At 32.4% G+C, this 23953-nt stretch overlaps 13 protein-coding genes across 14 annotated transcripts; 4 read left to right on the forward strand and 9 right to left on the reverse strand.

The window, feature by feature from the left end:
* Positions 1-838: 838 nt before the first annotated feature.
* Positions 839-1497, forward strand: LOC109603979 (endocuticle structural glycoprotein SgAbd-2-like). Its single transcript, XM_020020489.2, has 3 exons — positions 839-903; positions 964-1106; positions 1172-1497. The coding sequence occupies exons 1-3, from the start codon at positions 892-894 to the stop codon at positions 1413-1415; spliced, it is 399 nt and encodes a 132-aa protein (XP_019876048.1). The 5' UTR covers positions 839-891; the 3' UTR covers positions 1416-1497.
* A 319-nt stretch (positions 1498-1816) lies between these two features.
* LOC109603978 (larval cuticle protein LCP-22-like) lies at positions 1817-2763 on the forward strand. Its single transcript, XM_020020488.2, has 3 exons — positions 1817-1939; positions 2000-2121; positions 2465-2763. Exons 1-3 carry the CDS (start codon positions 1928-1930, stop codon positions 2700-2702), a joined length of 372 nt encoding a protein of 123 aa, XP_019876047.1. The 5' UTR covers positions 1817-1927; the 3' UTR covers positions 2703-2763.
* A 652-nt stretch (positions 2764-3415) lies between these two features.
* LOC109603973 (endocuticle structural glycoprotein SgAbd-2) lies at positions 3416-4687 on the reverse strand. 2 transcript variants are annotated; one of them, XM_049966515.1, is made up of 3 exons: positions 4606-4687; positions 4385-4530; positions 3416-3683 (listed from the first exon to the last, which is right to left on the reverse strand). In XM_049966515.1, the coding sequence occupies exons 1-3, from the start codon at positions 4615-4617 to the stop codon at positions 3431-3433; spliced, it is 411 nt and encodes a 136-aa protein (XP_049822472.1). In that variant the 5' UTR covers positions 4618-4687; the 3' UTR covers positions 3416-3430. The 2 variants fall into 2 exon arrangements, with proteins under 2 accessions (XP_049822472.1, XP_019876042.1); XM_020020483.2 differs by lacking the exon at positions 3416-3683 and adding an exon at positions 3786-4129.
* A 1254-nt stretch (positions 4688-5941) lies between these two features.
* On the reverse strand, positions 5942-6528 carry LOC109603964 (larval cuticle protein LCP-17-like). The gene is made up of 3 exons (XM_020020476.1): positions 6517-6528; positions 6289-6407; positions 5942-6234 (listed from the first exon to the last, which is right to left on the reverse strand). The coding sequence occupies exons 1-3, from the start codon at positions 6526-6528 to the stop codon at positions 5991-5993; spliced, it is 375 nt and encodes a 124-aa protein (XP_019876035.1). The 3' UTR covers positions 5942-5990.
* Positions 6529-7413: 885 nt separating this feature from the next.
* LOC109603983 (endocuticle structural glycoprotein SgAbd-4) lies at positions 7414-8067 on the reverse strand. Its single transcript, XM_020020492.2, has 3 exons — positions 8041-8067; positions 7786-7982; positions 7414-7724 (listed from the first exon to the last, which is right to left on the reverse strand). The coding sequence occupies exons 1-3, from the start codon at positions 8050-8052 to the stop codon at positions 7481-7483; spliced, it is 453 nt and encodes a 150-aa protein (XP_019876051.1). The 5' UTR covers positions 8053-8067; the 3' UTR covers positions 7414-7480.
* Positions 8068-8943: 876 nt separating this feature from the next.
* LOC109603980 (endocuticle structural glycoprotein SgAbd-8) lies at positions 8944-10163 on the reverse strand. The gene is made up of 3 exons (XM_020020490.2): positions 10017-10163; positions 9734-9954; positions 8944-9279 (listed from the first exon to the last, which is right to left on the reverse strand). Exons 1-3 carry the CDS (start codon positions 10068-10070, stop codon positions 9009-9011), a joined length of 546 nt encoding a protein of 181 aa, XP_019876049.1. The 5' UTR covers positions 10071-10163; the 3' UTR covers positions 8944-9008.
* Positions 10164-10919: 756 nt separating this feature from the next.
* On the reverse strand, positions 10920-12119 carry LOC109603982 (uncharacterized). Its single transcript, XM_020020491.2, has 2 exons — positions 12045-12119; positions 10920-11990 (listed from the first exon to the last, which is right to left on the reverse strand). The coding sequence occupies exon 2, from the start codon at positions 11957-11959 to the stop codon at positions 11003-11005; it is 957 nt and encodes a 318-aa protein (XP_019876050.2). The 5' UTR covers positions 11960-11990; positions 12045-12119; the 3' UTR covers positions 10920-11002.
* Positions 12120-12288: 169 nt separating this feature from the next.
* LOC109603965 (uncharacterized) lies at positions 12289-13141 on the forward strand. The gene is made up of 2 exons (XM_020020477.2): positions 12289-12475; positions 12530-13141. Exon 2 carries the CDS (start codon positions 12538-12540, stop codon positions 13114-13116), a length of 579 nt encoding a protein of 192 aa, XP_019876036.1. The 5' UTR covers positions 12289-12475; positions 12530-12537; the 3' UTR covers positions 13117-13141.
* Positions 13142-13872: 731 nt separating this feature from the next.
* LOC109603976 (endocuticle structural glycoprotein ABD-4) lies at positions 13873-15825 on the reverse strand. Its single transcript, XM_020020486.2, has 3 exons — positions 15265-15825; positions 14255-14430; positions 13873-14197 (listed from the first exon to the last, which is right to left on the reverse strand). The coding sequence occupies exons 1-3, from the start codon at positions 15274-15276 to the stop codon at positions 13948-13950; spliced, it is 438 nt and encodes a 145-aa protein (XP_019876045.1). The 5' UTR covers positions 15277-15825; the 3' UTR covers positions 13873-13947.
* Positions 15826-16467: 642 nt separating this feature from the next.
* LOC109603977 (probable glutamate--tRNA ligase, mitochondrial) lies at positions 16468-18697 on the reverse strand. The gene is made up of 8 exons (XM_020020487.2): positions 18394-18697; positions 18101-18335; positions 17814-18009; positions 17547-17761; positions 17260-17491; positions 17045-17205; positions 16684-16993; positions 16468-16629 (listed from the first exon to the last, which is right to left on the reverse strand). The coding sequence occupies exons 1-8, from the start codon at positions 18494-18496 to the stop codon at positions 16534-16536; spliced, it is 1548 nt and encodes a 515-aa protein (XP_019876046.1). The 5' UTR covers positions 18497-18697; the 3' UTR covers positions 16468-16533.
* Positions 18698-18873: 176 nt separating this feature from the next.
* On the forward strand, positions 18874-20344 carry LOC109603970 (DCN1-like protein 2). Its single transcript, XM_020020481.2, has 3 exons — positions 18874-19041; positions 19186-19779; positions 19832-20344. Exons 1-3 carry the CDS (start codon positions 18931-18933, stop codon positions 20018-20020), a joined length of 894 nt encoding a protein of 297 aa, XP_019876040.1. The 5' UTR covers positions 18874-18930; the 3' UTR covers positions 20021-20344.
* Positions 20280-20996, reverse strand: LOC109603971 (M-phase phosphoprotein 6). Its single transcript, XM_020020482.2, has one exon. It carries the CDS (start codon positions 20847-20849, stop codon positions 20415-20417), a length of 435 nt encoding a protein of 144 aa, XP_019876041.1. The 5' UTR covers positions 20850-20996; the 3' UTR covers positions 20280-20414.
* A 12-nt stretch (positions 20997-21008) lies between these two features.
* On the reverse strand, positions 21009-23788 carry LOC109608107 (nibrin). Its single transcript, XM_020024540.2, has 8 exons — positions 23641-23788; positions 23473-23588; positions 23284-23420; positions 22293-23228; positions 22067-22243; positions 21912-22013; positions 21795-21858; positions 21009-21742 (listed from the first exon to the last, which is right to left on the reverse strand). Exons 1-8 carry the CDS (start codon positions 23666-23668, stop codon positions 21095-21097), a joined length of 2208 nt encoding a protein of 735 aa, XP_019880099.2. The 5' UTR covers positions 23669-23788; the 3' UTR covers positions 21009-21094.
* Positions 23789-23953: the final 165 nt, after the last annotated feature.

The raw sequence follows: 23953 nt of genomic DNA on the forward strand, positions 1-23953 counted from the left end.
AATTTTGATGTTGGACTGTTCATTTTTGGCATACATATTAACCAAAAAACATTCTATAAGGAGTCATTATTAGTACTACCAAATTTTATACAGGGTGTTCGTTATTTACATCTATTTGTCTATTTTAAAACATCAATAATGATATTTTCAGAGGAACACTAAGTATATTTTAGCATGATTAAACTGAATATTAAATAACTTTTTTATTGGTATAAACGTTTTTAATAAATAAAATGAAAAGTCACAGAGATTTTAACAACAGTGTTCGTTACTTAAGTTTCATTTTATGCAACTTAAATCACCAATAATTTTGTTATTTTCAATAGGACACCTTATATATTTTTGGATTTTTAAATTTTACATATTATTTCAAACAAAATGGCACTACCATATCCTATACCTAAATCTAATAGTTTTTGAATTATTAATTTTTTTCCAAAAATTTTTACAGCTTCAAGTGGTTTCAACTAAAATGTCTATAAAACCACCAATTTTGACGTTGGACAGTTCATTTTTGGCATACATATTGATCAAAAACCATTCTATAAGGAGCCATTAGTACTCCCAAATTTTATACAGGGTATTCGTTCATTTTTCTGCGTGTGCTGATAATAGTGTGCCAAGAATGGCATTAGTTTTGAATTTGAGAATATTATAATACATTACATTTTTAGTAATGAACATAACTTAAACACTAAAATCCAAAATTAATAAATCAGCTTACATAAATTAAGTGGGTATTTTATAGTATGGTTGCGTAAGAAGTACAAATTTTGAAACGATAAGTTTTACATAAAATATATAAACTCACTATAAAAGCAGATCACTAACGTAACATCGTCACTCTTTAATATTTTTTCACTCTAGACACATCAATCTATCAAATCAAAAATGATGAAATTGGTAAGAAGCTCATGAATTTACTAAAAACTTGGATTATTATTAACGACAATGCTTGTTTAGATTATTTCCTTTGCCATTGTGGCGTGCGCCTTCGCTGACGTCTCCCATCTGTTCCGTCCCACACAAACTTACTCGTCGTTGCGGGATGTTCCGATTTTGCGTCTGGAATCCGACATCAGCCCGGACGGCAACTACAAATATGCGTGAGTATTATTCGTCCTAAACAATCCTGTTCAAAATTAATTTGAAAAAATGGATATTTTGACAGTTACGAGACTGGTAACGGAATCGCCGCCCAGGAACAAGGACTAGGAGGCCAAGCGGCGAGAGGATCCTTCTCGTGGACTTCTCCGGAAGGAGTTCCGGTAGCCATCCAATACGTGGCCGACGAAAACGGTTACCAACCTCAAGGAAACGTGTTGCCCACTCCACCACCAGTACCCCAAGCCATCCTGAGGTCTCTGGAATGGATCAGGACTCACCCCCAACAACCTGAGCCAAGAAGATTCTAATTTCACAAAAATTTTATTTTGTTATTGTTGAAATTTTTAGTTTATAGTAATAGGAAATAAATATATTAAATATAAGAACTACGAATCATATTTAAATACTAATACTTCACTAATAAGCTATAAATAAACGAAAAAATGAAAAAAACTGGTGAGAGTCAAGTTTGAGTACGAAGTGCAATGGAAGCGGAACAAAACGAAGCCCACGAATTCCATTAAGTCGAAACGTGTCGAAAATAACAGGATCTAGCGTAAACTGTAACTACAATCGAATCGGTTAGACAATCGAGACGATTTTCGATTGGGCATCGTCCGATGATAATATACTTTACAGATATGAAAATATGCGACCGTCCCTGAAACGACATTAATTTATATGCAGATTTCTACGAAAAAGTTAATACACAATAATCAATTGCGCAACCGTCGAAAAAAATCGACGACTATAAATATCGAGGGGACGGATTTTTTCCTGTCAATTGTGTCCCATACCCCGCACAAATCACTACGACAAAATGATGAAACTGGTAAAGACAATTGACGAAAGTTTTAACGACAAAAATTTACAAATTATACTTTCTTTGCAGATCGTAGCCGCCGCCGTGTTGGCCGTTGTTGCCGCCGATGTGTCCCACCTCAACATCCCACAACAAATCAGGATCCTTCGTCAGGAATCCGACATCAGCCCAGATGGAAGCTACAGATATGCGTAAGTGTTAATAAAATTTATTATTTCAATTATATTTAAGAGTTTCGTTAGGCATTATAAAACTTAATTAAATTCCAAATTGGATTATCTAATGAATACACGTGGTAGTCTCAAATGTAATAAATCTTCTTTAGATTTTTGTCATTTACCTTCAAATTATGAAAATAAATTCAATAAAATTTATTACATGCCCAGCAGAGAATGCAAATTTCCATAATTTCACAGAAGATGTTATAAACCGGAATCGAAGATATCACAGATAATAAGAACAATAAACCTTGACGACATCCGTTCCGAACAATTTTTCACCGATGATATCATTAAAAAATACATATTTTTCCAGTTATGAAACCGAAAACGGAATCGCTGCTCAAGAACAAGGTGTAGGTGCTCAATCCGCTCAAGGAAACTTTGCCTGGACTTCCCCCGAAGGAGTACCAGTAGCCATCCAATATGTTGCCGACGAAAACGGTTACCAACCATCCGGTGATGCCATCCCACAACCACCACCAATCCCAATTGCCATCCAAAGGGCTTTGGAATGGATCGCCGCCCACCCAGAACCACAACTCAGAGTTTAAGTTTCGTGATTGCGAAATAACATCTGTACAGTTAGGTTAAGAATAAAAAAATTACAAATAAATGTTGTATTTCTTTACTAGTCACTGATTTTTATAAGAAAAAACACCATAATTAATAATTATTTAAAGATAAGGCATTCACAATTTTTATAATTGACAACAAATTATTTATATAATTTAAATATATATAATTAGAATATAATTCTGTCAGAAATAGTAAATCTTTAACATAACAAAATAAAAAATTCCAACTATATATAAAATTCTTTATATCATCATATTTTACATTAAATAGATACATAAATAGTTAATTTCACATTATAATTATATAAATATAAAGGTTATAATTTTTTTCTTAATTGACCTTTAAAATCCACAAAATTATAAATAATTTACTAACATAATATTTTAATTTTTATTAAATTTAAAAATAAATATAAATTTAACAGTTTATTAAAAAAAATAATTATTAAATTTATAAATAAATGTGAATTTAGCAATGTTAATAATTAAATTTTTAAATAAATATGAATATAGCAATTTATTTTTTTAAAAAATAAATAATTTGAAAATGTTTGGAATTGTATTTGTGTTGATTTAAAGTAAATCATTTCAACAGGAAAATAAACCATAAATATCAATCACAATCATCTTTATTTAACTATTCATTTTACCTACAAAAATATATTTACACACGAATCACATAAATGAGTAGATTTTTCTACATTTTAGAATCTCCTGTTGTTCAGTGGTTCAGGTTTTTCTGGTTGAGCCTCGTTCCAAGCGATGGACTTGAGGATGTCTTCTGGGATTGGTGGTGGTTGAGGGATGGAGTCTCCGGAAGGTTGGAAACCGTTTTCGTCAGCCACGTATTGGATGGCTACTGGCACTCCTTCCAGGGATGTGAAGGCAAAGTTTCCTTGAGCGGAGACTCCTCCTTGGCCTTGTTCTTGGGCGGAAATTCCGTTGCCAGTTTCATAACTCCTTAAGAAAATGTTTATTGGAAAAACAATCAAAATACTTGGAATCGTATTTGTGTTGATTTAAACTAAATCATTTCAACAGGAAAATAAACCACAAATATCAATCGCAATCATTTTTATTTAACTATTCATTTTACCTACAAAAATATATTTACACACGAATAACATCAATGAGACGATTTATTTATAATTTAGAATCTCCTGTTGCTCTGTGGTTCCGGTTTTTCTGGATGAGCCTCGTTCCAAGCGATGGACTTGAGGATGGCTTCTGGGATTGGTGGTGGTTGAGGGATGGAGTCTCCGGAAGGTTGGAAACCGTTTTCGTCAGCCACGTATTGGATGGCTACTGGCACTCCTTCCAGGGATGTGAAGGCAAAGTTTCCTTGAGCGGAGACTCCTCCTTGGCCTTGTTCTTGGGCGGAAATTCCGTTGCCAGTTTCATAACTGTTTAAGAAAATGTTTATTTAATAATTATTTGGGGTAAGGTACTAAACATAAATATTTAGCAGCATCTATTGTGAAACTATAATCTTTACGAGAAATCATTCGTAAGAGTTAAAATATTCCACAATTACACGGTAAATGTTTAGCCTTTAATCAAAAATAATTTATTTATTATTATTTATGACGGCGCTTTAATGTTAAGGACGACCAACGATTGTTTACAACTCTGGAATTAATTAGAAGCATTCCACTTACGCCCATTTGTAGCTTCCCTCGGGAGTAATGTCGGACTCCTGACGCAAGATCGGGATCTCCTGTCCGGGTGAATATTGCTGGGGCTGTTTCCTCAAGAGGTGCGAAACATCGGCCAAGGCAATGGCGAAAAGAGCACAAGCAACAACCTGAAAAAACGAACCGTGAATCTTTCTTCTTCGTCCTTGACTTTATTGTTGCGGTTTGAGGAAGCGTTAACTCACCAGTTTCATCATCGTTGCAGATTGTTGTTGGATGCAGCGTGTGTAAATTCACTTTGAATTGATAAAAATAATGACGCCGCTTTTATAGTCGGAGGTTAAATGTCGTTGCGTTAGATGCAAAACGCTCGGGGGTAAAATTGGTGGTGGTATTTCATATGTTTCAGTATTATTTAATTGTCCGTCGGCGGAATTAATTAATTTTTTTCATTGGTAATTTTGCAAGTATCAAATTACTAATGAGTTTTGGTCATTCATAAATGTTGTTTTTTTGTTTAATAAAAATATTATTCTATCTTTAGATTTATTTATAAGTATATTTATAGTATATACTTTCATGAATAACTAACTGTCATTATTTATATCAAATCATATTATTATTATTAATATAATTTTGATATTTTATAAAATAATAAAAACAGGCGATAAAAAAATCAGTTAAATAATTTATAAATTTGTGAAAAAATGTCTATTTAATAAAGTATTTTTTTTTATTGTGGTTATTAAAATTAAATTTGAATATGTTTTCCTTAAAATTTTATATTGCAAGTATACAAAATTATGAATACAATACAGGGTGATTATATCTAACTATTCATTAAAAGTTTATGGATAATGATTTTTCCAATAGAATTATAAGTATATTTTTAATATAGACTTTCATAAATAACTAACTGTCATTATTTATATCAAATCATATTGATATTATTAATATAATTTTGATATTTTATAAAATAATAAAAATAGGCGAGAAAAAAAATCTGTTAAATAATTTATAAATTTGTGAAAGTATGTCTATTTAATAAAGTAATTTAACTTTTTTTTTCTATTGTTGTTATTAAGATTAAATTTAAGTATGTTTTCCTTAAAATTTTATATTGCAAGTATATAAAATTATGAGTACAATTGATAACTATACAGGGTGATTTTATCTAACTTTTCATTAAAAGTTTATGGATAATGATTTTTTCAATAGAATTACTTTTCTAACTTATTTTTAACATTTCATTTCCCTTAGACTCTTATATTTTTAGATTTATAAATTTAAGATATAATTATATATAAAATGGTTATGCCATGTTCTAAACCTAGATAGATTTTGATCAATGAAAATAACGAAGTCAATATTATAAAATCGACAAAATTAATCATAAATAACACTAAAATTTCCAATTACTAATGACAGCTCCGACAGACAGAATAGTTCTTGTTTAACGTGTGTGCCAAAAATGAACCTTCCAGCATCAAAATTGGTTACATAGACATTCAATTTTTTGGACAAAAATGAATAATTTTAATATTAGTATTTTACTATAAGATTTCTCATAAAAAATCGCAATACTTTTTAGTAAATTTATTATCGATTTGTACAAGCATTAATCTAAGATTTAGAATTTTCTGGTTTCTGGTGGTGGTGGGTGAGCGGCGATCCATTCAAGAGACCTCTGGATGGCGAGTGGGATTGGTGGTGGTTGTGGGATGGCGTCACCGGATGGTTGGTAACCGTTCTCGTCAGCCACGTATTGGATGGCGATCGGGATGTTTTCGGGTGCGGTCCAGGAGAAGCTTCCTTGAGCGGACACGGCGCCTTGACCTTGTTCTTGGGCGGCGATTCCGTTGCCAGTTTCATAACTGAAACGAAAACATTATGAACGTGTCTCGGAGTATATGCGATGGTTTAATTACGCCCATTTGTAGCTTCCCTCGGGAGTGATGTCGGATTCGGAGCGGAGGATCGGGATTTCCTGAGAAGCCAGGTGGGAAACGTCGGCTAAGGCAACGCCGAGGAGTACAGCGAGAGCGATCTAAAAAATGGAAATTTATTTGGCGAAACTCTCAACTTGTACAACTTGAAACACAACTATTAAATCAAAGTCACTAGTCACCAAACACTAAATTTATGTGCGTACTCACAATTTTCATCATTTTGTCACAATCACTACAACAGTCACAACACTATTGACGATTCCTTTCGGGATGCAATCTTTTATAGTTGGTGCGGATGCGAATTCGGGTTTTATGATTTTTTTTCTCCACTTAAATGTCACCAGTATGGATTATAGGGAGGTCACATTTTTGCATTTCAAATTTTTTATCATCTCTTATCAGGATGCAATTTATTCGGGATTTTTGTAATTAAGTCGTCATAAATTAAACGACTAGATGTTGCTTATTAATATTTAATTAATAAAACTGTGGATTGTATTCATTTTATAAACCGGTGCTTTCAGTTTATTTATTGATTTTTAATGTTTATTCATAAGTGAGGATGAAACTAGTATTTACAACAATTATTTTACTACAATACAAATATATTTGTTGAATGATGATTTGTTTTTTACTCATATGCAATTTTTATTCATTTTCTAATTTCAACATTAATATTTTTGTAAATTTGTCCTTTGGCCAAATACATAGTCATTTAAAGAGTATATTAATAACTGTTAAGCATTTATAAACACCTATAATAATAGTAGATCCGTTGATTAACGATTTGTTAACGTTCATAATTTACTTTCTTTCTTACTCATTATACAACTAGCAATGAATCGATTATGTATGATGTAATATGAATTTATGGATCACATAAAATATTGATTTCTATTACGTGGACAGAAATACCTTTGTTTATTGATAAATAATCCTTTTAAAGTTAATAAGAAGAAATGTTAAAACCATATAATCATTTGTAGAGTAATAAAATTAGCATAATAAATGCTTTTCAAGACATAAATTTTAAGAAATATTGATAAATTACCCTTTTAAATTTCATACAAATGTTAATGTAATAATATTTATTTAAGACAACAATTAACTTGTTAAAATATTTATTTACTTAATAAACAAAAACAGTATCCTTAATCACACTAAAACACATTTAGAATCTCTTGTTCTCTGGTGGTGGTGGATGGGCGGCGATCCATTCCAAAGATCTCTGGATGGCGGCTGGGATTGGTGGTGGTTGTGGGATGGCATCACCGGATGGTTGGTAACCGTTTTCGTCGGCTACATATTGGATGGCTACTGGTACTCCTTCGGGGGAAGTCCAGGCGAAGTTTCCTTGAGCAGATTGAGCTCCAACACCTTGTTCCTGGGCGGCGATTCCGTTTTCGGTTTCAAGACTAAAATAAAACAAAAACACTTGTATTGCACTGCACTGGTGGAGGGAAATAGTTTTCTTACGCCCATCTGTAGCTGCCGTCGGGGCTGATGTCAGATTCCTGACGGAGGATGGCGATCACTTGTCCGGGGGCGGTTTGAACGGGATGGTAAACTGGAGCCCTGACTGGCTGCAGGGGTGTCAGAATTTGGTTGGAGGGTCTGCGCAACAGGTGGCTGACGTCACCGTAGACTGTGGCGAAAAGTGCCAAACAAACAATCTGAAATACACTCTTTTAGCACCTTTGTCACTTTGGAGCACTGACGATGGTTCCTTACCAGTTTCATCATCTTGTTGGTGGATGAGACAGTTTCTGTACTGATGGTGGTTATCAAGATCATCTGCTTTTATACTGAGATGGTTTCATTAACGCAGTTAAATGTCACCACGTTTTGGATACACATTTGTTTTGTAATCGGATTCATATTGTTACGCATATATTATGACAAGGAGAAGAATTTACATTTTTTTTAATTTATTAAATAAATTATTTTATAATTTTGAACCATAAATATTCTATTGGAAAAATTGACGTCATGGAAATTACTTGTTTCAGATTCAAAGTTCAAACCAACTTCTTTTACACCAGTCAGATTTGAATGATAAAATAATAATTTGTATGTACCATGTACCAATAATATTCCTAAAATAAACTTCTTTTACACCAGTCAGGTTTGAATAATAAAATAATATTTTAAAAATTGTTTTAGAAATGTTATTGGTACTAAATAAAATTTTACCCACAAGACGAATTCCATTTTTTTAATTTTAAAATAATATTGTATAAAAATTTGTATAAAAAACAACAAGGTTAAAAAATAGTTTTATTAAATGAATAAGAAACTCAGAAATTTGTAGGTCGAATTTGATGAGCTTTGATTTATGTATAAATCTTACACAATTATTTTATAAGAATGCGTCTGATTTAAACCTTGAAATAATCAATTATGGTAATACTGTATTTGAATAAATGTTTAAAACAAACTTTTTACGTATGAAAATGTTTATAATATGCAATGATAATATTAATATTATAACAAAATATTTATTTATTTATTTATTTATATTTGTATCTATTATCTATTATTTGTAATTTGTAGATTATTTTTATGTATATTCCGTTTTTTATTCTCTTTAAGCAATAAAACACATTTATAAAGGGCAAATGTCAAACTTCAGTGTGTATCTAATTAATTTTTTATTAAAATAATCTCACAGCATCGTTCAAAAAACAGTCAAAATTAATCTAGAATCTCCTGAGTGGTTCTTGTGGTTGTGGATGGGCAGCGATCCATTCCAAAGACCTTTGGATGGCCAATGGTACTGGTGGTGGTTGTGGGATAGCGTCACCGGATGGTTGGTAACCGTTTTCGTCAGCTACGTATTGGATAGCTACTGGTACTCCTTCGGGAGAGGTCCATTGGAAGGAACCTTGGGCGGCCTTGGCGATTTGTTCTGGTCCAAGGGCACGGATTTGGGCGGATTCTTGGGCGGCAATTCCGTTGGCGGTTTGGTAACTGTATCAAATGATGGATATTATTTGTTTAGAAACCTCACGGAGTAACCGGTTAATAATTTATTTTAGGAATTAACATTTGACGAAAGAAAAAACGGATTGAGTGTTAATGTTCGATTAATATGCAAAAGTGAGAAGACGATATGTAGTTTAACATTTCGAGTCATTAATAAAAGATCAGGCGGGAAAATAATAATGTAATAATCCGGACGATGAAGTTCAAGGTTCCTTGTTACATCATCCACGAGATGGAAATTATGAAATTGGAATTAACTGATTTCATACCACGTTACTTCATATTTAAACGTCTTGAAATTTTTAATGTGAAGAATTTGTGGAATGCTTATTAAGAATTTCGCTGTCGTCCAATTACCTTCCGTTGACCTAACCCAAATTTTTAACTCCAAAATTGCATTATCAAATTGAACAAGCAATTAATTATAGCTTTTACTTACGCCCAGTCGTAGCTGCCTTCAGGGGAGATGTCGTTCTTCAAGCTGACAATGGCGATTTCGGCTCCGTGTCCGGCGGCAACTGGCACGGCCTTGATGACGGGGGCGGCTACTGGGGCAGGTTGGTGGAAGGCGGGCTGGTGGTAGGCGGGTTGGCGGAAAGCGGGACGCACCAAGTGGGAAACGTCGGCGGCAACGAAAGCCACGAGGGCTGACACAATCACCTTTAACAAAACCAAAATAATTATAAGGGCCATCCGATTTGATTTCATTCGCATTCACTTACGAATTTCATCATCTTGATGCGAACACAATGGATTCTGGATCGGGAGTGACACATTTGAGAAAAATCCTAGTATTTATAGGTGACGAGTGTGGAGATGAGATCTCGTTGGGCAGGTTACAATGGCGATTATTTAACGATGATTTTTTTTTTAATTTATTAACCGGTCAATAGCCTGAATTGGTATTTCGATTATTTCGGATTCAGATAAAAGGTCTTACTTGTAAAATTCAAATTGTGCGCAAGAACTAAGGTCGAACTTAAGTGGATATCTGTGACATCAAACTGTACCTATTTATTGATTTTGCACAGGCAAATTTGTTCAAATGTGAGATAACTTTTATGACCATGGTTAATAAACTTTTATGGTTTTTCTCGATAATCAACAACAAAACAGGACAGAAATCATAACAAACTAATACAAAATGCACATATTTATTTAATTTTGAACTGCATTCAAAAAATTTGTTTTATTTGTTTTTATTTAAAATGACCAAATTTATTTTTTTGTACATATTATATTAAATAATGCAATCAATTTATTGCAATGAAATTTTCCATGAATTTGTTTTGCTTTAAATTCCCATTAACCAATCCAAAATTAATATTTTATGACACTTGAATGCACCGATTGGCATTTCGATAATACTAAAATTTATTCCAAAAAGTTAATATTATTCGCCCACCCAAAAACTAGTCAAATATAAAAAACAACAGCTAAAACCATAATAAAATGCAGATTTAATCGAGTTTTGATTAACGATTCGTAAACTTGGGTATAAGATATATAATTCGATGTGTAATATAGATAACACACAGTTTAGTTTATTTTATTAATTCCAACGACAAAAATCGTATTAATTAATTGCTTGTATCCATTGTTAATGACACCATAAAACAACTAAATGAATAAATTATGTCACTTTTATTTAATTTCCTATCTAAACACACAAATTTCCATAAGGTGACTAAAGAATAAAATCCACAAATCACGTGCCAACTTTCTTAACCATCAGTAACTTCCGAAGACTCTCGATTTTCTCGACAACTTCCTTCTTTTGTAACTGCAAGTCGTATAATGCATCCAGATCCATCTCTTCCAAAATTCGAAGACTGGATTTTAAAGTTATTAGTGCAACTTCCACTACTTCTTCGTTCTCTTCTTTATCGTTTATTTCTACCTCCACTTCTTTAATTTCTTCCAAAACTTGCTCTATTGTTTCCTTACATTGTTGTTTGTACGGATCAACCGGTTCTATCTTCACAAACTCTTCTTTACTGTCGTCTGATTTCAGCTGGACAATTTTGCATTCCTGTTCTTCTGGTTTTGCAAGTTCATTAACAATTAATTGTTCTTCCTCCTGATTTTTATTACTGTCAATACTTTTTCTCAGGTCTTCAATCCTCTGGATAACTTCCGTTCGTCTAGAATTCAATGCAGGCAAATTGTCCAAGTCCATTTCTTCTAAAAACCTCTTATTGGATTTCAAATTCATCTTCACCACCTCCAAGAGCTCTTCATCATTTTTCCTAACATTAGCTTCGACTTCCATTTCTTTAACCTCTTCGAACACCTGTTCGATCGAATTCTTGTACTGATCTTCGCTGATCAAACTGTAACCGCTGTATTCCCACTCTAAACTCATATAGGGATCGGCGTAACTGTCGAATTTTTGCAGTTTCGGCTTCTCCTCAACTTTGCTGATGTCGTTGCTCGACGAAGTTTCAACAGTTTGTTCTTCGATCACACTTATTTCTTCGGCCTGCAGATCTTCGTAGTGGGTTGCCATCAGTCCTCTGATGGTTTCTAATAGTTCGTAAGCCTCCTCTACTTCCTGAAACGGGATCATGATTTGTTTGAGGTAATCCATTTGTTGGAAGTCGAGTTTGTTGATGATTTTACAGAACAAGGCAAGTAGTATACGTGAGTTCTCCATTGTGTCCATTCTTTTACAATGAGTTGGTCATTTCTGAAAACTATCATTGATGACGGTGAGGTGAAACGTTGTCGAACAATTGATGGCTGGTTACCTTATTTGTTTTGTTTGTGGAATGAAAATACACGACAATTTAAAAAATCAAACTCACAACGAATGGTCTGTCATTCGTGACAAACGTGCATAGATAAAGCTTATCTGTTTATCACCTGCGATAAATTAATGCAAATTGTGAAAAACAATAAGATAAAAGTTTCGTCATTGAGTATACAATACTGAGTGTATAAAACTGATAGTAATTTCCCATACAAAAAACCAATGTTCATTTTGCCAATGAATTATGTGATTTAAGAATTTCAACGTCAAAATTATTAGATGTAAGAATGTCTAAAGATTATATGTTTAACAAAAAATATCCTTGACATTAAAATTTTAATATTCCTGATCTGTTTATCTCAATTAAGAGATCAATTTATTAAAGATAATGCTTATCTAACAAAAATTTTCACATATGTTCTTCCTACGGTAAGTACAAAACCTCAAAATATAAAACACCATTAAGTAATTAATAATTTTAAGTGTGAACAATGAGTACAGATGACAGGCAAGTGTTACTAGCGTTAGTATGTAAAATGGTGGTCAAACAGAATAAATTCCAACTAAAATACTTGGAGGAATGTCTAGAATTGTTCGAAGAGGCTGATTGTTCGAGAGAATTGTTGCCTAGCATAAAAGATCTGATTAAAGAACAGTACAACTTCTATCCAGAAGACAAGAATCCTTTCGACAGTAATTTTGTAAGTCCAGTGTTAAATCCTTTCGAAAACCATGAGGAGAATGTGGAAGTTCACGATAACCAATACGAGAAAATTTTGGGAGAGATACTTCAAGAGGTGGGAGAGTTGGAGGTGGAAGCAAAAAAGTTAGATGGAAGCAACGAGGGACTATTGAAAGTGATGGACAATTGCCTCAAATCTAAACTAAATTTTCTGACTAAAATTAATATTTTTTCTGAGGAACAAAAGGAGAAAGTTATGACGAAGATCAGAACGGTTCAAAAAATTTTAGAAGAGCTACAGAAAAACGTAAAGGAAGAAGATAATATTCAGTGTGAAAAAGAAGATTTCAATTTTATTAAAAATGAAAGTAAATCACCCGATATGTAAATAAATACAAAGGCAATAAGTAAAATTTGTTTACTTTTAATAGAATTAATGATCAATTTCAGTAAGCAAAGTATAAAATATTAGTTGATATACCATCATTTCTATGATTTAAACCGGAGTGACTCATCGAAAATAACGCAGTCCACAAAAATGCGATAAAATTAATTCATAACAATCTTGCAGGTGTTTTTTTTCGTAGTGTGTGTGAAAGATCGTGTGTAAATGTCACTGATGTAGACACTGAACATCTTCGTGCAGAATTAGTTGCTGTCCTTGAAGAATTACGGTTTTATGATATGGTTTTGAATTTTTTCTCTCAAATTTTGCAGGTGCGCCACTTTATTATTATTCTGAAAGCGAATCTTTGCCAAAAAATTTACAATTTCGTTAGAACTTTTGCGAACAGTTCACATGATGTCATCGACTGTACTCAAACACAATAACTATTTGAACATTTGTTCTAAATCACCAGGAAACAATGTAGAGTTTTAAAGTCAAGAACGCTTAAATATGACTTTAGGCCAACTTCGCAAAATTGTTAAAGGAGGAAGCGAGCAATTCGAATCCTTGTGAACCAACGAAAGAACAAATGAGATGAGCGGTAATCAAAACCAGTTTCGTTTCGGAATGTTAATGTTACATTCACTGCACCATATATAAGATAGCACACAACAAAAAACGGAACGTTTTATGTTTTAATCCTTGAATTTAACTAATAGAAATGTCATATTTTTTCCATCAAATAAAACAACAACAATCCAAAACAATTAGTTTTTAATCGATACATAAACAACAGAAGACTAGTGGAACGAATAATCGTTTAGTTAAATTTTACAACTTCTGGTTTTTGGCCAGCCATTCCAAGGCTCTTTGTATGGCAGCTGGAATCGGCGGTGGAACAGGAAGATGTGCCCCTTGCGGTTGGAAACCGTTCTCATCGGCGATGTAAGACAGTTGGATGGGTTCACCCTCCGGCGACACGTAAGCGAATTGTCCTTGTGCCTGCATCGCCGATTCGTCCTTAGAGATTTGTCTCAGTTGTCCCTGTTCCTGGGCGACTATTCCATTTTCTGTCTCATACCTAAATAAATTCGTCAAGAGTTTCGTTTCTCGTTTATGTGAGCGAATTGATACTTACCCCCATTGGTAGCTTCCGTCCGGACGGATATCCTGCTCTTGTCTGAGGATTTTGATTTGGTTTCCATCGCCCGGCGTTACTTTCAGCGGTGGAGGAAAATGCAGGTCCGGTAATGGTGATAAAATTCTTGTGGTTGCCGCAAAGGCAACAGTGATAAAGGCAAAACCGAAAATAATCTGAACATAAATGAGTTATGATAATAATTATACAAAGCCCAACCCATAAAGATTGGGATTTAAATATGCAAATATGTGACATTTAAAAAGCATCTTCGGATATTAGATCAAACATGAGGTGGAATTTACCATAAACTGTCGCATCCCAAGGTCTGAATATTTAAATGTTTTATTTATTTCTGGCTATATATTCGCGCGATTATGTAAAGACGGATTCAGATTATGGACACACTTGGATCACTTCGTTGACGAAATATTAATTAAAAACGATGGAAAAATACTTTTTAATTGTTTCTTTGGATTGATTAATAACAGAATTTTATGTAAAAATATGTCTAGAAGCAATGGATAATCTAATTTACTTTTAAATATATATTTTTGACCCATAACTAAATTACAATTTTTAATTTTAAAAACATCATTACAACCTATTAGAAGTTATACTATAATTGAGTTTACAAACTCTGAGTTTTACCTTTCAAATTTATTAAGTTTCAAAATAAAACTAATACTAACTGATAAGTTATATCTATAAAACCAAAAAAAATATGAATATAAAATAGTAAAAACTTAAATTTATTGGTAGTCATACCACATTAATATTAAAATATAGTACATTATTTTTATTTATTGATGTGATGGAATATTAAATAATATTTAAAATTTGAAATACTAAAATTTGTAAATTATTAATTTATTTATTAATTTTATTAAAATGTAATAAAAGTTTCATTAAGAAATTTTCAGTTAATCCACCAAAATTATTTGTTCTCACTCACATACGCCCACACAAACTAAAACTAGCAGCACTAAAAATAAAAAAAAAAAACTTACATTTTTGAACATTGTAGTTGTTGTTGAAACAATGAGTGAAGAATGAATAATTACGCGAAATTCACATACGTTTTTATACGTATCCCCTAAATTCCGAGGCGCGTTTTCCTGTTCGTATTTTTTTAGACAGTGAGGTCGCACTCTTTTAATAATGAATAATGCCCAACGGGACTTGCGCAATTGTTCAAATTTGAAGAAATCAACCTCCAAATTATGCAAAAAATTCGATGTTTTTATATAAATGTCGTCTGATCACGCATATTTCTTAAACTTCACCCGGAGGAAGATTGTTGCGAATATTCCGTCCTCAGATAGAAATTTAATGATTGATCGTAAATAATTACTGGGGTCGTATGAATTATTAATACACATTCTTTGCACGTTTAAATTTTCTACACTTCTTAGAAATGATGTTGATATGACATTTTTAGGAAAACCACAAGACATTTTTGTCTCAGATTAAATGTCTTTGATGTTTCTAAAAATAAAACACTCAATAAACGTGAGAAAGTAATAAGGAATAATGTAATAAATGTTAATATAAAATCATAATTGATTAATGACTATAACTTTTGACCATGAAATCAATAAATTACTACTTTGCTATTAGTACTTTTTGAAAAATGTAAAACAAACAACTTGCTAAATGACTGTGATTAAATTAAATTGAAAATAATACATTAGTAATTTGATGCATAATAAAATAATATATTCAGTTTTCAACAATGTCACACGATGATTTACAGTAATTACTGAAATCGAAATTTAATAAATATTCAAAGTGTCCCACGCATGATTTAAGTAATTTCGTTTAGAATCCTCTCAAGGCGAGACTTTCAAAACCGCATGTTTATCAGAAACAAAAACAAAGTAAATCGTACAAGCCGAATATGGATTTAATCCAAATTAATTGGAACCGACTACATGATTAATTAATCGCTACCGGAATTGTAATATTTGGACGTAAGACCAGCTCCCAGGAGTTAATTAATCGATTATTAATTTTAAATGAATATTTATGATTAGGTAAACAATACAAATTACTCAAGATGTATCGTTCAGATGGGAATTAATAGTTTTTTACTAAATCACAATTATAATATATGTTTCCTACGCGATTTTTACCAGTTATATTTTATTAAATAAGCAATATTTAGGTTTTACTACCGGCTCCTTCACCAATTTTTTAACAAGTGAAGCAAACTTTCTTATATCAAATTTATTTAACAATTGCTTTAAAATAATAAAAATTACATAACAAATATACATTTACACATTTTCTTTAAATTTCAAACATTCATTCAGTCTAAAAATTGTGTTTTCCTTTCCCAAAATTTCAATCATTTCTGCCACACTTGGTCCCTCCTAAAAATTTAAAATTACATTCAATAAATTAATTTTTAAAAATTATGATTATACCATTAGTCCACTTAAAACGGTTCGTAAGGTTTTCATAAATTCCCCGTATTTAATGCCATTCTCGGTACTGAATTCTTTGAGGAAAACGTTCAATTCGTCTTTATCCAGTATTTCGAATTCTTGTAATCGGTTCTTGAAATTTTCGACTGCGGTAAGGTTTAATTTTGATGTGTCATAATTTCTGGGCACAATCCAAATAAATTCCAAGTCTTTATTGAATAAATCCGATAATTTTCCTATTCTATTTACAGACCAATGTAAAATAGTTCTTATGTAATCCACTTTGTCTTGCAGTGTGTTATCTACAATACTAAATATATGGTTTTTATAATTTATTCGGTGATTATTTAATAAAAATTACCGATCGGGATATGTTATTTTTAATAAATGCTGTACTTCAACTATCAATTGAATTTCTTCTGCCTTATTTTCTAATCTTCTCTTCAGTTCTAGTCTGTTGAATTCCAACAGCCTCTCTGGCATTAATCTGCCTGAATGGTTTTTGATTTTACTAATGTCAAACTGTAATAATACACAAACGAATATATTTTTTGATTCGTAAAACATGTTTTATACCTGTTTCGATAACTCTTCAATAGTATGACACTTTGGTTTGACATTTTTCTCTAAATCTTTGGCAAAACCGCCTCCGGATTGCACGATAAAATTCAGCAAAGCCAGTGGGAATACATGTTTTTCTCTGTACGAACTAATTTTAATATCACCTTGTCTTTTGCTTAACTTCGTGCCATCCGCGTTCATCAAAAGTGGAAGATGACCGAAAACAGGTGGGTTCCAACCGAACGCTCTATAAAACAAAACACTTTCGAAACTGATTTTATATATATATATTCAGTCACCACCTGTAAAGCAGAATGTGTTTCATGGTGGAAATTTGCCATTCAACACCTCGCAAAACGTGACTGATTTCCATAAAATGATCATCGACCACGTTTGCGAAATGGTATGTAGGAAAACCGTCAGTTTTTAAAATTATCGGGTCGCCTTCATTGAGGAAAACGTTATAAGTTATTTTGCCATAAATCAAATCAGTAAAAGTGTCTTCATCATCAGTTAACTAAAATTACATAAGCTCTAAATGTGTCAATTAATGGATTCAAGTTTTTTACTTTGAAACGAATACAGTGCGGTTCGCCATTGTCTAACTTTAATTGAATTTCTTCCTTTGACAAACTGCGACATTTGTTATCATACTTTGGTACTTCCTGAGCTCTCAGTGCTTCTTTCCTAATTAATTGTAACCTTTTATCTGTACAGAAACACCTATATGCTGCCCCTTTTTCTAATAATTTGTTAACTTGTTCTCTAAAAGAAAATTAAAACCCTCAACCTATGCTTAATAAGTTAAATTTAGAACTTTACTTTGTCACACAGAAAAAAGAAAGAACAATAGTACCTATATAAATGTAAACGTTGTGATTGTAAATAAGGTCCGTAATTACCCCCCTTACTTGGGCCTTCGTCAATTCGAATACCGCACCACTCTAAATCGCTCTGCAACTGTTGTGTGGCCCCATACACCAACCTGCTTTGATCCGTGTCTTCGATGCGCAATATAAATTTGCCGTTTCTGCCCTTCGCGAACAGATAATTGTAAAGAGCTGTGCGTAGGCCCCCCAAATGCAAATACCCTAAAAATTGTTTATATTTGAGAAGTCTGTAGGTGAAGCAGAAAAAATGTGAGGTTACCTGTGGGACTCGGAGCAAATCGAACACGAACATTGTTTGTTTTGTATGTGCGAATTATTGTTTTGAATGGTGTAGTTGTTATTTTTATTGATATGGGGAACATTTTCAGGGAATGTTTTTATTTCCACAGATGGTGGTAGTTAAAATGCACCTTTTAAGTGAAGATTTGACCTAAAGATTATGTTGGAAAAGAACTTTTCATTTATAAATTTGTTTCATATATTTTATATTATCGTTTTAGTTTGTTTAAAAATTGGTACATTTTTTTCAAATGTTCCTTATCGAAATTTGTATTTCTTGATGTACTGGGTTGCATAAGACCCGTGACATATTTATTTTATTTATATTTACTATTTGTTCAACTTATAATTCTAAAACAAACAAAAAAATTCGACGTCCGGCGATTATTGAAGTAATTATGAAAAATTAAAAAAGAAAGTTAAAATGAAAGTTTTCTGGAAAGAGAAAACTTGAAAAGTAGTAAGAGAAAGTAAAAGTGTAGTGCAGTTGGCAACATTGAGTGTGTCAGCCTTGTTTATGCACTCTTTTGAGGTTATTTTGAAAAATACTGCAAAAATAAAAGAAACACTGATCAAATGGTTTCTCTTTGTTAATAAACTGTTAGTGATTAACATACTCGCTACAATGGTAGGTAAAAGTTCTATGGAAAACCAACCCAAAACCAAAAAATCCCATTTTCCCACCACCGTCAACCTGTCACTGTATTATTGTGCACTTGTATTATTGTCTATTGTTCAAAAACATAACCGTAAACTAATCGGGATTTTGCAGCACAAATTGAAATCCTCACAGCGAGAGAAAGTAAAAAAGTTCATCTCGTTTACGCAAACGGGCGAAAATACTGCGATCTATTGCCTTACACAGAATGACTGGAAATTGGACCTGGCCAGTGACAACTACTTCCAAAATCCAGATGCCTACTACAAAGAACCACGCAGCGTCGACAAAAAGAAGCTGGACTCGCTCTATTCACGCTACAAAGATCCGAACGAGCCAGACAAAATCACGGTTGATGGTATCATGAAGTTCTTAGATGATTTGAGTCTGCCACCTGAAAGCAAACTCGTATTGATAATTGCGTGGAAATTCAAAGCAGCAACACAATGTGAATTCACCAGAGATGAATTCGTAACTGGGATGACGGAACTGGGGTGTGATAATATTGATAAATTAAAAGCAAGGCTGCCCACATTGGAGAATGAGTTGCGGGATAGCTACAAATTCAAAGATTTCTATCATTTCACATTCAACTATGCCAAAAATCCTGGACAGAAGGGCCTTGACTTGGAAATGGCCATTGCCTACTGGAACATTGTGCTGAAAGGAAAATTCAAGTTTCTGGATTTGTGGTGTACTTTTCTACAGGTAAAATTACAAAATTTGCAACAACAACTGAATAATTATGTGTTTTCTACAGGAAAATCACAAGAGATCAATTCCAAAGGACACATGGAATTTACTGTTAGATTTTGCTCAACAAATCGCGGACGACATGAGTAATTACGACGAGGAAGGTGCGTGGCCAGTACTCATTGATGATTTTGTGGAATGGGCCTCAACGAGGGCGAAGGAGAATCAACCTCATTCTACCAGTCATTTGGACTAACACTTGTTTTTTTTTTTTGACTGGTCAAATGACATGCAATCTGGGTATCGCGTACAAAACCATTCGCACCACTGGTTGGTTGAGTGATTGATTGAATTCTTTAATATTTTCATTGATTTATTGACATTTTCTCTCGTTGGTCGTGAAGTTTTCGGTTGGTGTCATTTGATATAACTCTCTTTATTATATTTATTATAGATAATTCATAATTTTATGATGTAAATAGTTAATTTGAAACATACTAAATGAATAACAAAAATATTGAGAAACTTGTATATTTGCAGTTATACGTTATATTTCTAAAAATAAGAATTGAATTTTTAACCACTGTGTTTTATTACAAAAAAAATCAATTTCAACATGCATTTTTATCATTAAATTATCACAATATACATCAGTATTCCTCATTTTCGTCTGGCTTAACAAATTTCTTATTTTTACTTCTGGGTCGTCCCTTTTGAAATTTCTTGCTGATCAGGTCAACAGCAGTCGAATATCCCTTTGCCATTTCGACATCAGAAATCTCAGTTTCCTTTTTCTTCTCGCTCTGTTCCAATTTCTTCAAGTAGTCATTTGACATTAACTTTTCGATCTCAGGATTCATACCACCAAAAGACATTCTACCATCAATCAGGTCTTTGCATAGCGTCAAGCTGGTCTCGATGAATATAGTATTGCCCGCACGTTTCATTTCTTCGGTGATCTCGTCGCTATACATCGCTTTACCTTCCGCATCGTCTGCCTCTTTTAAAACACGCTCACGTGTTTTTTTCATAAACTTCATGTCTAAAATCCCTTTGGATAACTTCACCTGTTTACTGTCCTCCATTTTTATGTATATTTATGAAATAAACAACTAATTTGAAGAATTCCACAACGAGGTTTGTTTACAGTACTTTAAGGTTATGTTTTTGTAACTCTTTACGCAACACACATTACAAGATTAGAAGAAAATTCTGCCTTTTTTTTCTTTCAAATTTTTATTGATATATATATATATAATAAAAGCTGATTAATATTTAAAAATTAATTATAAAGAAACATAATATGCAATAACCACCTGATTATAACTGATTATAAGTTAAAAATTTTTTTTCCATCCTTTTTCCATTGTTTTTTTATCTCTTGAGCCTCATAATAATCCAAACCATCAGTACATATACCTTTGGTAGAACTTGGTTCTTGTATCACAAATTCGCCGATATCAATCACCGTCCTCTGAGGTCTTTTAGGTCTTACCTTTACAAACTTTTTAAAGTTCCTCCTGCCATTCGTCAAACTCGAATCCGTGCAATCTAAATTCGGTCTAGTTGTACTTGCAATGGACATATTCATTGTGACTATTTCTACTTGTGCTTTTTCTTTGAATAGTTCTATAATTTGGCAGATTTCTTCATCTAAATCCCTTTGTGACCTGGAAGTTGTTGAAATTGCAGTTTCTTTGCTTAGCCATGAAATTGGACCAGATCTTGTAGTTTGATTGATGGATATATCAGTAAGTGATGGTCTACATGGTTGTGATTCAATCATAGTACTAGTAAAAATTTGGTTGTTTGAATTTGTGTTGGTTTGTTCCACATTAGTTTTAGCAAAAGGATTTTTCACTAAATTTTTACCCTTTTTAGAAGGTTTTGGTTTTTTAAATGCAAATGGATTTTGGTTTATTTCTGGCATATCTTCTTCAAGTTCTTCTGATGCTCTTCTTTTAATTGTTTGGGAGGGCTACAAAAATGAATTTTATTTAAATATTGCTTTTATACAATATTTATTTTACCTTTTGTGTTAAACTTGTATTGTTGGATGTTGAAATGCTTAAAGATGAGCTTTTGGACAAAAACCTGAAAATTATAATTGTTAGAATGTCTTACTAATTATATAAATTATAACAAACCGAGATAATGTGTTATTCTTTTTAAAAACGTTTTTAGTTAAAAATGGATTACTAATTTTATTCCCAGTGAATATTTCTCCTTGAGGTAGATCTTCTTCATCTCTACAAAATAAACAAAGTTATAAAATAAAAAAAAACGCCTTCTATTTCAGTACTTGATTTCAATAACATCATCAGAATCTTCTACCAGGTCAATTTTTTTCTTCTTAAAAGGATTTTCATTAACACTCCCTCCAAGTCTTTTCCCAGACTTTTTAACTTCTTTATCAGGATTAAGTACATGATTCACATCTGCTCTTTCATCTTCTATCTCAAAAATATCATCATCACTCCTAAAAACTACAAAATTACACCATAACAAAACTCAGTCAAATTACTTACATAATTTCCGTTTTCGTTTCTATTTTCACTTTTTTGAAAGGATTTTCAATTTCACTTTCTGCAACTCTTTTCCTAGTTTCATTAGTCTCTTCTTTAAAATCTATATTATGGTGCTCAATATCAATTTTTTCATCACATTCCCCAGCTATTCCATAAGTTTCTGAAATGATTTCCTCTTCCTTCACCTCTGATTTGCAACTCATAAACTCTGTCTGAGTTGGAGGCAAAGGCACAATATCACTATCATTATTTTCTTTGGAGGCAAATACTTTTTCTGCTCTATCAAAATTGGGATTGCAGTGTTTCTCACAGGAACATTGAAGAATAGCCAATGAAATCTCTATCAATGGAACTATTCTTTTCTTGTGTTTTGATAGATGCTCCAATAGTAAAGTAATTGAAGAATTCTGCAGAGATTTTTCTCCTTCAGGTCCACTAACTAAGACCAATTCTTTATTGGTACTTTCAATTTCTTCAATTGAAAGTTGAGTTTCCTCCCATGAAATGCATTCTCCCCCTGTCTTTTCAATAACTTCTTGCACTCCATTCTTCATTTTGCTGTTTTGAAATACAAATAATTTGCCATCAAACAAATTAAACCTCTCTGATTTGAATTCCAAATTTATATTGTTTAAAATAGGATCAACAATATCTGGTTTGTATTGTTTAATATCTGGAAACTTCTCATTGGTTTCCAGGCAATTCACACAATGTTTCCAATAATTTGGTGTTACTAATGGCACATTTTTTATTATAGCTAGTAATACTTTGGCAGTCACAGATCTATTGGATAGGGTTGAAATGGTCAAATGGGTAACTTCTTCTGACCATTTATGAGTATATGTTCCACCCAATTTGAGTAAAAGTTTATTTAATTGTGACTTTTGTGTTTCTGATAAACCTGTACCAGTTGTAACAAAGTTTACTGCTTCAAATCTGTTTAAAAAACTAATTACACACAAAAATTTCAAACAAAAACATACACACTTACTTGTATACTGAGTTGAAGGCACCAAACTTAACAACATCACCATGGACCAACACAGTAGGGTCATTTGGTTTAACTTTTTGTCCATTAATGTATGTACAGTATTTAGATTTTTGGTCTATTAATGTTACTGAACCATTCTGTAAAATTGCATAATTTTATATAATTAAACAAAGCGAAATGAATCATTACCTTGATGGTCAAAACTGCATGTTGTCTGCTGATGGACTGGTCATTGGTAATTAGTAAATCGCAAAGCTTTCGTCCGACAGTGCATTTTTCTTTCGTCAGATAAAAATTAAATTCACCTAAAATAATGATTATGTTTATGTCATTTTAACAGTTTCATTTTGTTCAAACCGTCGACTTTTTTCAACAACAGTATCATTTTTATGTTAGTATACAATGTTATTAAACATGTATTATGAATATTAACTCATAAAGATTACAAAAACTACACATAACAAAGTGTTTACGGCAACTAGGTTATGTTTCAAATTTGACAGTTGAGAAAGCTGAACCAACTTGAAGTTTTTGATTGGTTGAATTTAAAATCTTCCTTGGTTGATTTAAAACTTAATTAATGTTTACATATATGATATAAATATTAAATTTTTGCACTATTGTGAATAACAAAAACACTACAACTGTGATAAATATATTTAATATCAAT

This window comes from Aethina tumida, chromosome 4, assembly GCF_024364675.1.
Source record: "Aethina tumida isolate Nest 87 chromosome 4, icAetTumi1.1, whole genome shotgun sequence".
Lineage (NCBI taxonomy): Eukaryota > Metazoa > Arthropoda > Insecta > Coleoptera > Nitidulidae > Aethina > Aethina tumida.

Excerpts from the sequence above, each read along its gene's own strand:
- LOC109603979 (XM_020020489.2), top strand. Across the intron at positions 1,107-1,171 it reads GACGGCAACTACAAATATGC|TTACGAGACTGGTAACGGAA; the intron begins GTGAGTATTATT and ends ATATTTTGACAG.
- LOC109603978 (XM_020020488.2), top strand. Across the intron at positions 2,122-2,464 it reads GATGGAAGCTACAGATATGC|TTATGAAACCGAAAACGGAA; the intron begins GTAAGTGTTAAT and ends ATATTTTTCCAG.
- LOC109603973 (XM_049966515.1), bottom strand. Across the intron at positions 3,684-4,384 it reads GAGGGAAGCTACAAATGGGC|TTATGAAACTGGCAACGGAA; the intron begins GTAAGTGGAATG and ends TTTCTTAAGGAG.
- LOC109603964 (XM_020020476.1), bottom strand. Across the intron at positions 6,235-6,288 it reads GAGGGAAGCTACAAATGGGC|TTATGAAACTGGCAACGGAA; the intron begins GTAATTAAACCA and ends TTTTCGTTTCAG.
- LOC109603983 (XM_020020492.2), bottom strand. Across the intron at positions 7,725-7,785 it reads GACGGCAGCTACAGATGGGC|TCTTGAAACCGAAAACGGAA; the intron begins GTAAGAAAACTA and ends GTTTTATTTTAG.
- LOC109603980 (XM_020020490.2), bottom strand. The coding sequence starts at position 10,070 with ATGTGTCACTCCCGATCCAGAATCCATTGTGTTCGCATCAAGATGATG. Across the intron at positions 9,955-10,016 it reads GCATCAAGATGATGAAATTC|GTGATTGTGTCAGCCCTCGT; the intron begins GTAAGTGAATGC and ends GTTTTGTTAAAG. Across the intron at positions 9,280-9,733 it reads GAAGGCAGCTACGACTGGGC|TTACCAAACCGCCAACGGAA; the intron begins GTAAGTAAAAGC and ends CATTTGATACAG.
- LOC109603982 (XM_020020491.2), bottom strand. The coding sequence starts at position 11,959 with ATGGACACAATGGAGAACTCACGTATACTACTTGCCTTGTTCTGTAAA.
- LOC109603965 (XM_020020477.2), top strand. The coding sequence starts at position 12,538 with ATGAGTACAGATGACAGGCAAGTGTTACTAGCGTTAGTATGTAAAATG.
- LOC109603976 (XM_020020486.2), bottom strand. Across the intron at positions 14,198-14,254 it reads GACGGAAGCTACCAATGGGG|GTATGAGACAGAAAATGGAA; the intron begins GTAAGTATCAAT and ends GAATTTATTTAG.
- LOC109603977 (XM_020020487.2), bottom strand. The coding sequence starts at position 18,496 with ATGTTCCCCATATCAATAAAAATAACAACTACACCATTCAAAACAATA. Across the intron at positions 17,492-17,546 it reads AAACACATTCTGCTTTACAG|AGCGTTCGGTTGGAACCCAC; the intron begins GTGGTGACTGAA and ends TTTGTTTTATAG. Across the intron at positions 17,206-17,259 it reads TTGAAGAGTTATCGAAACAG|TTTGACATTAGTAAAATCAA; the intron begins GTATAAAACATG and ends GTATTATTACAG.
- LOC109603970 (XM_020020481.2), top strand. The coding sequence starts at position 18,931 with ATGCACTCTTTTGAGGTTATTTTGAAAAATACTGCAAAAATAAAAGAA. Across the intron at positions 19,042-19,185 it reads TTAACATACTCGCTACAATG|CACAAATTGAAATCCTCACA; the intron begins GTAGGTAAAAGT and ends GGGATTTTGCAG. Across the intron at positions 19,780-19,831 it reads TGTGGTGTACTTTTCTACAG|GAAAATCACAAGAGATCAAT; the intron begins GTAAAATTACAA and ends TGTTTTCTACAG.
- LOC109603971 (XM_020020482.2), bottom strand. The coding sequence starts at position 20,849 with ATGGAGGACAGTAAACAGGTGAAGTTATCCAAAGGGATTTTAGACATG.
- LOC109608107 (XM_020024540.2), bottom strand. The coding sequence starts at position 23,668 with ATGATACTGTTGTTGAAAAAAGTCGACG. Across the intron at positions 23,421-23,472 it reads ATGCAGTTTTGACCATCAAG|AATGGTTCAGTAACATTAAT; the intron begins GTAATGATTCAT and ends GCAATTTTACAG. Across the intron at positions 23,229-23,283 it reads GCCTTCAACTCAGTATACAA|ATTTGAAGCAGTAAACTTTG; the intron begins GTAAGTGTGTAT and ends TTTTTTAAACAG.